This window comes from Macaca nemestrina, chromosome 15, assembly GCF_043159975.1.
Source record: "Macaca nemestrina isolate mMacNem1 chromosome 15, mMacNem.hap1, whole genome shotgun sequence".
NCBI lineage: Eukaryota > Metazoa > Chordata > Mammalia > Primates > Cercopithecidae > Macaca > Macaca nemestrina.
In genome coordinates, this window is record NC_092139.1 from 19,592,106 (window position 1) to 19,605,603 (window position 13,498).

The 13,498-nt window shown below is 37.9% G+C and overlaps 1 protein-coding gene across 1 annotated transcript; it reads right to left on the reverse strand.

Moving 5' to 3' along the window:
* Positions 1-345: 345 nt before the first annotated feature.
* Positions 346-3,262, reverse strand: SEMG2 (semenogelin 2). The gene is made up of 2 exons (XM_011766839.2): positions 3,187-3,262; positions 346-2,944 (listed from the first exon to the last, which is right to left on the reverse strand). The coding sequence occupies exons 1-2, from the start codon at positions 3,260-3,262 to the stop codon at positions 360-362; spliced, it is 2,661 nt and encodes an 886-aa protein (XP_011765141.2). The 3' UTR covers positions 346-359.
* Between the last annotated feature and the right edge of the window lie 10,236 nt (positions 3,263-13,498).

A 13,498-nucleotide genomic window follows, 5' to 3' on the forward strand; every position in this document is an offset into this window, starting at 1 on the left:
ATACCATAAACTCATAAATATGCATATATAGTCAGTGCATGTTCAAAAAAACCTTTAGCAGGTAGGCATGTATAAAAATATTGTTGAAGAATACTCAATTAAGAATAGGAATTCTAGGACCCAGTCATAGTCCAAGCATCCTTCCCTGCCACTACCATGTCCTCTATTCACCAGGAAATGGTGTTCATCTTCCCACCACTTGTAATACAGCACTTCTATTGATGTGAATAATGGTTATCAGTCCTACCATGTTCCTGGAGAGTCCCCAACTTTGGGACAGGCACCTCTCCTACTTGGTAAGAAAAGAAAACTTACCTTGTTATTGGTCCAACTTTTCAAGTGGTTTCTAAGCAATAGGGCTATGTAGATATTGGATTTCTGTCTTCATTATATTGTTGTGTCAAAAGATCATCATAGGCAACTTCGTGCTCTATATTTACAGTATTATGTGCCCCACTGAATTCCTGTTGGTATCTGCCTTCTTGTTCATGACTGAGTAGGTCTTGTTCTCTATCTGCAGATTTACCAGAATTTCCTTTTGCATTTTGGCCAGACCATTGACCTTGATTAGGATTTGGTGTCTGGATTTGAGACTTGCCTTCTACTAGCTTTTCAGTTTGGAAAGAAAGACTGCTTTGGGATACGTCTTTCTGAATGCTCTTTCCTCCATAGTTGAGTTGTCTTTCTTCTGTACTTGAAGATTGGTATGCTATTTTATTTTCCTTATGGCCATGCTCTTGATCTTGACTAGGAATTGTTACCTGGTTTTGAGACTTGCCATATATTTTCTCTTCAGTTTGGATAGAAATACTGCCTTTGGATACAGCTTTCTGTATGCCCTTTTCTCCACTATTGAGTTGTCTTTCTTCTGCACTTGAAGATTGGTATGATATTTTATTTTCCTTATGGCCATGCTCTTGATCTTGACTAGGAATTGTTACCTGGTTTTGAGACTTGCCATGTATTTTCTCTTCAGTTTGGATAGAAATACTGCCTTTGGATACACCTTTCTGTATGCCCTTTTCTCCACTGTTGAGTCGTCTTTCTTCTGTACTTGAAGATTGGTATGATGTTTTATATTCCTTATGGCCATGCTCTTGATCTTGACTAGGAATTGTTACCTGGTTTTGAGACTTGCCATATATTTTCTCTTCAGTTTGGATAGAAATGCTGCCTTTGGATACACCTCTCTGTATGCCCTTTTCTCCACTGTTGAGTCGTCTTTCTTCTGTACTTGAAGATTGGTATGATATTTTATTTTCCTTATGGCCATGCTCTTGATCTTGACTAGGAATTGTTACCTGGTTTTGAGACTTGCCATATATTTTCTCTTCAGTTTGGATAGAAATGCTGCCTTTGGGTACACCTTTCTGTATGCCCTTTTCTCCACTGTTGAGTCGTCTTTCTTCTGCACTTGAAGATTGGTATGATATTTTATTTTCCTTATGGACATGCTCTTGATCTTGACTAGGAATTGTTACCTGGTTTTGAGACTTGCCATATATTTTCTCTTCAGTTTGGATAGAAATGCTGCCTTTGGGTACACCTTTCTGTATGCCCTTTTCTCCACTGTTGAGTCGTCTTTCTTCTGCACTTGAAGATTGGTATGATATTTTATTTTCCTTATGGACATGCTCTTGATCTTGACTAGGAATTGTTACCTGGTTTTGAGACTTGCCATATATTTTCTCTTCAGTTTGGATAGAAATGCTGCCTTTGGGTACACCTTTCTGTATGCCCTTTTCTCCACTGTTGAGTCGTCTTTCTTCTGCACTTGAAGATTGGTATGATATTTTATTTTCCTTATGGACATGCTCTTGATCTTGACTAGGAATTGTTACCTGGTTTTGAGACTTGCCATATATTTTCTCTTCAGTTTGGATAGAAATGCTGCCTTTGGGTACACCTTTCTGTATGCCCTTTTCTCCACTGTTGAGTCGTCTTTCTTCTGCACTTGAAGATTGGTATGATATTTTATTTTCCTTATGGACATGCTCTTGATCTTGACTAGGAATTGTTACCTGGTTTTGAGACTTGCCATATATTTTCTCTTCAGTTTGGATAGAAATGCTGCCTTTGGGTACACCTTTCTGTACACTCTTTTCTTCATGGTTAGGTTGTCTTTCTTCTGTGCTTGAAGATTGGTATGATACTTTATGTGCCTTCCGGCCATGCTCTTGATCTTGATTGAGATTTTTTGTCTGGTGTTGATTCTTGTTATATACTAGGAGCTCATTTTGGGTAGTAAAAATGTCTTTGTATCCATGTTGGAGTCTGTGTTGATGTGCAGGATGGAGTGAAGTTTGTAGTTTACTTGAATGTTCCTCTCTCACTTCAAACACATTTTGGTAATGCCCTTTATTTCGATGAGAATTTTGAGTCTCACGTTGTTGTTTGTTTTGTTGTTTGTTAGCTACTAGCTCTTCAGTTTGGAGAACATAATTGGTTTGGGATCCACCTTGTGTTCTACCTTTTTGTGCACCAGAGGCTGAAGCTTGTTCTTTACTTAGTCCACGAAACCATAGCCTTTCTTCTGTGTTTGAATATTGACGGAATATTCCCTTTCCAGATGGGCTATTCCCCTGATCTTGAGAAGGATTTTGTGTCCCGTGATGAACTTGGCCTCCTTTATGATGTATAACTATCAGATGAAAATGACGTTTTGGTTTAACACGGCCTCTGCCTTTTTGTTTATAATTGAGCAGTCTTTGACGTCTACGTAGATGTTGTTTTGATTTTGTTGTTTTATGTTGGGCATTCAAATAATATTGCTGACTTTTTCGGGTCCGGTCATGATCATTGGCATCTACATGATATGTGTGTTGAATAGAAAAACTGCCTTTGGATTCAGTATGTTGTTTGTCTTTTTGTCCAGAATAGTGCTGGCTCCTATGTCTATGTGGAAATCGGGAAGATCCACTTGATAATTGGCCTTTTGATCCACCTGGTAATTAATAATAGAAATATATGCATTCATTATCTCCAAAGCTCTCTTGCAACTCTTACCTCCCACCTTTTCCCAACAAATTACTGATATTTCCAAAAGCCTACAGCGTTGGGTGGAGAAAAATCAATTTTCATCAAGGAGAAGAATCTGTGCCTGAACAGGTTACTGTTTGCACCCTGAATACCCTTAGAGGCCATTCTTTCTGAGTAGCTTTCCCAAGGCTTACCCTCTCCACTCACCTTTTTGTCCCATTACAGCTGCTTGCTTCTCCAAGATAAGGAGCAGGGAAAGGACAAAGAGGATGATGGACTTCATCTTGCTTGAAAAATCTTGTCTGAGAACGGAATGGATCTCTTCATTTATATGTTCCTTGAATGGGTGTGCCATGGGTGGAGCTGAAATGTCAAAAGGCACTGCCCTTTCATAGCTTATTAGTAAATGCCAACTTCCTCGCCACTGCTCAGTGGGGGATAATGTCAAAGTCCCCAGGGACTTAGCATGGGGACATAATGTCAAAGGCAATTTTTTTTTGCTTCCAGAATCCCCAGCAAAATTTTATCGGTCCTTGTATATCATCAAGCCAGATCGCTTGCATTACACAGAAGACATTCAGTCCGGAGTAGGAAGGAGACTAGCTTCAGGTTACAAAAGTAACTGGTGGCTGACTATGCCTTCATATTCTAAATGGGTTTCCTTTCTGATGCCATCACTTAAATACTCAATTTAGGTATAACTCTGTACTTCATCTTGTTTTAAAATAATCCTGAGATGCATTCTGTTTTACTTGAAAAGGAGCAGTCATAGAAGTAGAATGACACAGAAGAGAAAGAAACTTTATGGAAGGCAAAGAAAAAAAGTTTCAACAAATAAATGAGGCACACCAATGTCAAATGTATCTGTGAAGTTCATCACAATAAAGACTGACATGTGTCAAAAGCTTTCTAATGTCACTCACTGCTAGTAATGTTAACGAGAGATGAATACGCTTGTGTTGGGTTGTCAGTTGAAGGATGGAGTCCAGCTGAAACCATCTCAAGAAGTCTGATTTCATGGTAGAATGACAGTTGAGGCTGTATCTGGAGGGTGAGGCAAGCTCCAGAGATATTTTGAAAGGATGAGAAAAATTTAACATGTTTTTATGATGATAGGAACAACTGTTGGAAAAAGAAGTAAGAATGTTGGTTTCCAAATTGGATTATTTGATGATATCTACCTAAACGGCAAAATATATTTTTTAAATAAAAGCATTTCATACTTCTGTAATAAACTGCTGCACCCTCCAACAGACTGTGAGAAATATTTGCTACCTTCAATGGATTAAATAATGTATTGAGAGTGGAGCTAAAGCTAAAATTTTTACCTTGAGTGGAAGCATAGGATTTTTTTGCTTTTGTTTTGTTGTGGTGTGTTGTTTTGTTTTGTTTTTTTGCAATTGTGAAAACTTCCTGAAAAATCCAAGGAAGGTTTTTTTACTTTGACTGAAAAAGTACTTGTTATGAGCAGACCACAGGAGAAGCAGCAACATTTGAACAGTGACCCTGTATGCATTCAGAACACTGTGGAGGGTAATTCTGGAGAAATGATGGCTTGAAAACTTATTTTCAATTATTCTCTCTTAAAATCCTAACCTTCCTGTAAGCAATGCTATATGGAAGGGGAGAAGGGAAAGGCCAGCCATAGAGAAAAATGCCATGCCATCAAACACAAAGCATGTGAGCTACATGGTTTCTCTATGAGCCACTCTGAGATCTTACCAGTTTTATCTGTTTGCCCTAAGGGCAGTAAGTATTTGCTTATGGCAGGGACCCCAAAAGAGAAGAGTAAAGTTTTCCTGGACACAAATTTATTGCTATACCTGCTAATCACTATAATCTTCCTTACACTTCCCTTAAGGAAATACCAGGAACTGTTCTGTTGCAAGATTACCAGAACAAAGTAGAGTCTGAAATATTAATCTTACTTATGGATCAAAAACAAAACTTTCAACTAATCTAGTGTCCAAAAGATACAGATAAAACAAATGTGCACAAGATATGCAAAAACAAAGCAGGAAAATGCAAACCGGGCATAACATGTGATTATGATACTCATATCATGATTGGGTTTAATGAAATTTGGAAAAAAAGCATTTCAAAATAAAAAATAAATCTATTGATAAAGATGAAAGCAGAAATCGGTAATTTGGAAAGCAGAAACATGGTATAGTGCTGCATACATCTTAGATGTGGTATCATGACTGGGAAAATATCAAATGATAAAAAAACAAGGAAAAAATAGTAGAATATTTTAAAGTTCACCAAGTAGGAGAGAGGCCACTGAACTTGACACAACTTATATGCCCCTGTGGCAGCAGAGTGGCTATATGTCCACACTGAGTACCTGAGAAATAGCCCTGTAACACCCTCTCCCTCCACAGACACATCCGTGGCCTGCCCAGTGGCCCTGTGCTCCCAATAAGAGCTTGAGAAACAGACTGACAAGCTCCCGTGCTGGACATGACACCACGCTGGCCCAACTGCCAAAAGCCCATTTCCCAAACCTGAGAAACAGCCCATGGGCCACCCCTAGTGGGCATACCCAAGCCAGCTGAGCAGCTATGTGGTCATGTCCCAGGTCTGAGAAACAGTCTCACAGACTGCCTCTTGTGGTCACACCTGAAGGACAACCAAGAAGCTCCGTGCCTGCACCCTAAGCCTACAAAACGTCTTCTTGGGCCACCCCTTACAGAAATGCTCAAAGCCTAGCCACGCAGCCATTCAGCTGTGTCAAGTGCCTGAGAAACAGCCCTCTTTCCTCTCTTACCCCCTTCCTCTTATAGGCCATCCAATCAGCCTTACACCCACATCTTGGGCCTGAGAAAAAGCCCAGTAGACTGACCCTGGTAGACATGTCTTCAGACCAGTTGAGCTTCTGTACTTGCATGTCCTGAGACCAAGAAACAGCTTCACAGGCCACCCCTCACCTGTAGTCACGCACACTGACTGAATAAACATGCGCCCATACTTCCAGCCAGGATAACAGCACGCTGGCCCCAACGCCATTGAGTCATACCTTAATTGAATCACCTACCACGTGGATGCACACACCCCTAACCTGAGAATTAGCACTGGAACCACAGCACTGGCAAAGCCATGCCACTGTAGCAGCACACTCTCTCAACTAGGGCGCTGAGAAACTCTCAATTGGCACAAGTGTGGATTATAGGTGAAGAAACTATGTGGAAATAATACTGCTACATACACCTACAACAAAACCCGACAAACCCAAATGAACTAATACCTAAAGATCCATTCATAAAAATAAGCTTTCACTTATGAAATCTACTCCATAAAATTGGAAGAGGCAACTTTTCCATCAGATGCTTAAAATAATAGCAGAAAAGTTCTTGCATCTTGGCAGAGAGATAGAAATCCAGGTCCAGGAAGCTATAAGAACCCTAAATAATTCAACCTAAACAGGTTCTCTCCAAGGCACATTTTAATTGCATTGCTAAAAGTCAAAGACAAAGATTTTTAAAAGCAGCAAGATAAAAATGTCAAGTCACATATACGGTAATTCCCATTTGACTAACAGAATTTCTCAGCAGAAACCTTACAGGCCAGGAAAGAATGGTATAATATACTCAAATTACCAAAAGAAAAAAATTATCAGCCAGGAACATCACACTCAGCAAAGATATCCTTCAGAAATGAAGGAGAAATAAAATCTTTCAGAGAGAACAAAAATTAAGGGAGGAGGGTGGCAGAACAAGATGGTGGAATACAAGGCTCCAATGATCCCCTCCGCCCCCAACAAGGTCGCCAATTTAACAAGTATCTGCAGAGAAAGAGCACCTTTATAAGAACCGAAAAATCAGGTGAGCACTCACAGTGACTGATTTTAACTTTATGTCACTGAAAGAGGTACTGAAGGGGTAGGAAAAACACTTGTATCATGATGCCACCCCTCCTTCATCTCCCGGTTGCAGGTATAGGGCACAGAGCATTTCTGTGCAGGGGGTGAGAGAAAGCACAGCAATTATAAGTTAAAAAGTGGCACAAATGAAGTTAAAGTAGAGAGTCTTTATTAGTTTTCTTTCTCGTTTGTTTGTTTATGGAAGCAGTGTTAAGTTGTTATCAGTTTAAATAATGGGTTATAAGATAGTATTTGTGAAGTGTGAGTCTTCCAACTGTGTTCTTCTTAGTCAAGATTGTATGGCTATTTGGGATCCCTTGAAATTCCAAATGAATGTTAGAACCCGCTTTTCCATTTCTACAAGAAAGCCATAAAATTTTTTATGAGAATTGCATTGATTTGGGCCTGGTGCAGTGGCTGTAATCCTAGCACTTTGGGAGGCCGAGGCAGGTGGATTGCCTGAGCTCAGAAGTTCGAGACCAACTTCGGCAACACGCTGAAACCCCTTCTCTAGTAAAATACAAAAAATTAGCTGGGCATGGCAGTGTGCGCCTGTAATGTCAGCTACTCGGGAGGCTGAGACAGGAGAATCGCTTAAACCTGGGAGGCGGAGGTTGCAGTGAGCTGAGATCGTGCCACTGCACTCCAGCCTGGGCGACAGAGCAAGACTCCGTCTCAAAAAAAAAAAAAAAAAAAAAAAGAATTGCAGTGATTTGATGATCACTTTGGGTAGCATGCCATCTTAACAATATTAAGTCCTCCATTTCACAAATACAGGATCTACATCCATTTATTTAGGTCTTTACTTTCTTGGGAAAATGTTTTGTAGCCTTTAGTGTATAAGACTTACATGTCATGGGTAATTTATATTTCTAAGCATTTTGTTTTTTATGACATTCTAAATAGAATTGTTTACTGAATTTTAATTTCGAATTTTTCATTATCAATGTATAGAAATACAACCGATTGTTATCTTTTAATCATGGATTCAGCAACATTGGTGATTTCGTTTGTTAGGTCCCATGGTTTCTTAGTTGATGCTTTGGAAATTTTTGCATATGTATTGTCTGCTAGTGAAGGTAGTTTCCCTGTTCCTTTATTTTTTTAATTTTATTTTTCTGTAAGTTGTTGGGGTACAGGTGGTATTTGGTTGTATGAGTTAAGTTCTTTAGTGGAGATTTGTGAGAACCTGGTGCACCCATCACGGGAGCAGTATACACTGCACCATATTAGTTGTCTTTTTTCCCTCGCCCCCCCCCACTCTTCCCCCCAAGTCCCCAAAGTCCACTGTATCATTCTTATTCCTTTGTGTCCTCATAGGTTAGCTCCCACATATCAATGAGAACATACGATGTTTAATTTTCCATTCTGAGTTACTTCACTTGGAATAATAATCTCTAATCTCATCCAGATCATTGAAATAGCTGTTAATTCATTCCTTTTTATGGCTGAGTAGTAGTCCATCATATATACATATATGGGCAACACGATGAGATATATATATATATTCTATGATATGTGCTGCCCATATATATTCTGTGAATATATATATTCATATATATGATATATAAATATAAACATATATGTTTATATATACATATATAAAATATATATATATAAAATAGGTTCTCTCCATTTTAATTGCATTGCTAAAGTCAAAGACAAAGACAAAGAAAGATATATATAATTCTATGATACATGTTGCCCATATATATATATTCTATGAATATATACGTAGATAAAACAGATTCTCTCTAAGTCACATTTTAATTGCACTGCTAAAGTCAAAGACAAAGATTTTATACATATATATACACATACACATATATATACATATACATATAACTCTGAGATATATATATATGTGTGTGTGTGTATATATATATATCAGAGTTTCTTTATCTACTCATTGATTGATAGGCATTTGGGTTGGTTCCAGGATTTTGCTATTGTGAATTGTGCTGCTATAAACATGCATGTGAAGTATCTTTTTTGAAAAATAACTTCTTTTCCTCTGGGTAGTTACCCAGTAGTGGGATTGCTGGATCAAATGGTAGTTCTACTTTTAGTTATTTAAGGAATCTCCACACTGTTTTCCATAGCAGCTGTACTAGTTTACACTCCCACCAGCAGTGTAGAAGTGTTCCCTGATCGCCACATCCACATCAACATCTACAGTTTTTCGATTCTTCGATTATGGCCATTCTTGTAGGAGTAAGGTGGTATTGCATTGTGGTTTTGATTTGCATTCCCCTGATCATTAGTGATGTTGAGCATTTTTTCATATGTTTGTTGGCCATTTGTATATATTCTTTTAAGGATTGTCTGTTCATGTCCTTAGCCTACTTTTTGATGGGAATGATTGTTTTTTCTTACTGATTTGTTTGAGTTCGTTGTAGATTCTGGATATTAGTCCTTTGTCAGATGTATAGAATGTGAAGATTTTCTCCCACTCTGTGGGTTGTCCATTTACTCTACTGACTGTTCCTTTTGCCATGCAAAAGCCCTTTAGTTTAATTAGGTCCCAGCTATTTATCTTCGTTTTTATTGCAATTGCTTTTTGCCTTTTGGTCATGAAATCCTTGCCTAAGCCAATGTTGAGAAGGATTTTTCCAATGTTATCTTCTAGAATTTTTATAGTTTCAGGTCTTAGGTCTAAGTCTTTAATCTGTCTTGAGTTGATTTTTGTATAAAGTGTGAGAATGAGGATCTCATTTCATTCTCCTACATGTGGCTAGCCAATTATCCCAGCACCGTTTGTTGAAAAGGGAGTTATTTTTCCCCACTTTATGTTTTCATTTGCTTTGCCAAAGATCAGTTAGCTATAAGCATTTGGGTTTATTTCTGGGTTCTCTATTCTGTTCAATTGGTCTATGTGCCTATTTTTATACCAGTGCCACACTGTTTGGGTGACTATGGCCTTATAGTATAGTTTGAAATAAGGTAGTGTGATGCCTCCAGATTTGTTCTTTTTGCTTAGTCTTGCTTTGGCTATGTGGGCTCTTTTTTGGTTCCATGTAAATTTTAGAATTGTTTTTTCTAAATCTGTGAAGAACGATGGTAGTATTTTGATGGAGATTACCTTGAATTTGTAGATTGCTTTTGTCAGTATGGTCATTTTCACAATATTAATTCTACTCATCCATGAGCATGGGATGTGTTTTGCATTTGTTTGTGTTGTCTATGATTTTTTTAAGCAGTGCTTCGTAGTTTTCCTTGTAGAGGCCTTTCAACTCCTTTGTCAGATGTACTCCTAAGTATTTTATTTTATTTTATTTTTGCAGCTATTGTAAAAGGGGTTGAGTTCTTAAATTGATTCTCTGCTTGGTCACTGTTGGTGTATAGAAGAGCTACTAGTTTGAATACATTAATCTTGTATCTGGAAACTTCGCTGAATTCCTTTATCAGTTCTCCAGTTTCTGGAGGAATCCTTAGGGTTTTCAAGGTAAAAAGTCATATCGTCAGCAAACAGGAACAGTTTGACTCCCTCTTTACCAGTTTGGATGCCTTTTATCTCTTTCTCTTGTCGGATTGCTCTGGCTAAGACTTCCAGTACTGCGTTAAAGAGGAGTGGTAAGAGTGGGCATCTTTGTCTTGTTCCCATTTTCAGGGTGAATGCCTTCAACTTTTCCCCATTCAGTATTATGTTGGCTGTGGGTTTGTCATAGACAGCTTTTACTACATTAAGGTATGACCCTTGTATGCCGATTTTACTGAGAGTTTTGATCATAAAGGGATGCTGGATTTTGTCGAATGCTTTTTCTGCATCTGTTGAGATGATCATGTGATTTTTGTTTTCGATTCTGCTTATGTGGTGAATCACATTTATTGACTTGCTTATGTTAAACCATCCCTGCATCGCTGGTATGAAATTCACTTGATCATGGTGGATTATCTTTTTGATATGTTATTGGATTCAGTTAGCTAGTATTTTGTTAAGGGTTTTAGCATCTATGTTCATCAAAGATATCGGTCTGTAGTTTTCTTTTTTGGTTGTGTCCTTTCCTGGTTTTGGTATTAGGCTGATGCTGGCTTCATAGAATGAATTAGGATGGGTTCTTTCTTTCTCTATCTTGTGGAATAGTGTCAAAAGGATTGGTACCAGTTCTTCTTTGAATGTCTGGTAGAATTCTGCTGTGAATCTGTCTGGTCCTGAACTTTTTTTGTTGGCAATTTCTAAATTACTCTATCAATCTGGCTGCTTGTTATTGGTCTGTTCAGGGTATCTAATTCTTTCTGATTTAAGCTAGGAGGGTTGTATTTTTTCCAGGAATTTATCCATCTCTTCTAGGTTTTCCAGTTTATGTGCTTAAAGGTGTTTATAATAACCTTGAATGATCTTCTGTATTTCAGTGGTGTCAGTTGTAATATCTCCTGTTTCATTTCTCAGTGAAGTTATTTGGATTTTCTCTCTTCTTTTCTTTCTTAATCTTGCTAATGATCTATCAATCTTACTTATCATTTCAAAGAACCAGCATTTTGTTTCATTTATCTTTGTTACTGTTTTTTGTTTGTTTGTTTGTGTCAATTTCATTTAGTTCTGCTCTGATCTTGGTTATTTCCTTTCTTCTGCTGGGTTTAGGTTTGACTTGTTCTTGTTTCTCTAGTTTCTTAAGGCATGACCTTAGATTGTCTATTTGTGCTCTTTCAGACTTTTTGATGTAGGCATTTAGGGCTATGGACTTTCCTCTTAGCACTGTCTTTGCTGTATCCCAGAGGTTTTGATCGGTTCTATCGTTATTGTCATTCAGTTCGAATAATTTTTTAACTTGCATTTTAATTTTGTTTTTGACCCCCCCCCCCATTTTTTAAATTTGGATGCCTTTCATTTCTTTTCCTTGCTTGCTTTCTGTGGCTAAAATTCCAAGTACAATGTGAATAGAAATGGCAATAGCTGCATCCCTGTCTGTCTTGTTTCTGATCTTAAGGAAAAACTTTTAGCTTTTTAGCATTGAGTTTAATATTGGTTGTGGGGTTTTTTTTTTTTTTAGATAAATACCCTGTGTCATATTTTAAAAGGTTATTGTACTCTGTCTTTTTTTTTTTTTAGGTTAAAAGAGATATCAGAAGCAATTGAGGGACTAGGAAGTGAGTCCTCTAGGGATAAGGAGGCATTGCACCAGATATTTTTTTTAAATGATTTTTTAGCAGTGTCATCTGTCTCATTAACAGTCGTTTTTTTCTTAGAAGTCTCTGCTTTAATATTTAAAATGACATAATTTCTTTTTTTTTGTTTTTGTTTTTGTTTTGTTTTTTTGTTTTTGTTTTTGTTTTTGTTTGACAGAGTCTCTCTCTGTCGCCCAGGCTGGAGTGCAGCGGCGCAATCTCGGCTCACTGCAAGCTCCGCCTCCCAGATTCATACCATTCTCCTGCCCCAGCCTCCTCAGTAGCTGGGATTACAGGTGCCCGCCCTCACGCCCGGCTAATTTTTTTGTATTTTTTAGTACAGACAGGGTTTCACCGTGTTAGCCAGGATGGTCTCGATCTCCTGACCCTTGATCCGCCCGCCTCGGCCTCCCAAAGTGCTGGGATTACAGGCGTGAGCCACCGCGCCCGGCCGATTTCTTGTTTTCTTATAAATGCATGCTGCTAATAAACCCATCGTATATTTTCACTATGTCATCTATAGGCACTTTTTCTGCAGGTTCAGCAATGTCATTTTTACTGTTTTGAGACTGCATTCTAAGTGTGACCCATCACATGCAGTCGGGACGGTATTTCCTACTTGTGACTTCATGTTAACCCTCAAAAATTTTAGGATTTTGGAGTATTTTGGATCTGAATTTTTTGGATTAGGGATTCTCAACCTGTACTCACAAATATTGCCATAATCAGCCTTTTTCAATCAAATCAATACCATTTACTGGAGCTATAAAAAGAAAAAAGAAAAAGAAAAAAAAGAAAAATCTTTCATCCTGCAGTGAAAGATTTCTGTAAGGAAAACTACAAAACACTCATGAATGAAACTGTAGATGACCCAATGAAATGGAAAAACATCCTATGCTCAAGGACTGGAAGAATTAATATTGTTAAAATGCCAATACTGCCCAAAGCAATCTCCGGATCCATTGCAACGTCTATCAAATGTCATTCCTCACAGAATCAGAAAAAAAAAATATCCTAAAATGTATATGGAACCAAAAAAGGGCCTAAATTGTCAAAGCACTCCTAAGCAAAAATAACAAAGCTGGAGACATCACCTTACCAGACCTCAAATTATACTACAAGGGTATAGTAACCAAAATATCAGTAGAACAGTAGAACAGAATAGAGAATCCAGAAATAAAGTCATATATCTACAGCCAACTGATCTTTGACAAAGTCAATTAAAATGGACACGTGGGGAAGGACATCCTTTTCATTAAATGGTGCTAGGAAAACTAAATTGCCATATGTGGAATAATGAAATTGGACCCCTGTCTCTATCCATATACAAACGTCAACTCAAGATGGATTACAGACTTAAATGTAAGACCTGAAACTATAAAAATCCTAGAAGAAAACTTAAGTAAAATCTCGGCATTGGTCTAGGCTAAGAGTTCGTACCTCATAAGCACAAGAAACAAGACCAAAAATAGACAAATGGGACTTAATTAAACTAAAAATCTTCTTTACAGCAAAAGAAACAATCAACAAGTAAACAGACAACCTGAAGGG

Bases quoted from the DNA above. Each gene is read 5' to 3' on its own strand.
- SEMG2 (XM_011766839.2), bottom strand. From the start codon at position 3,262: ATGAAGTCCATCATCCTCTTTGTCCTTTCCCTGCTCCTTATCTTGGAG. The intron at 2,945-3,186 runs GTGAGTGGAGAG...ATTAATTACCAG, and splicing joins AGCTGTAATGGGACAAAAAG to GTGGATCAAAAGGCCAATTA.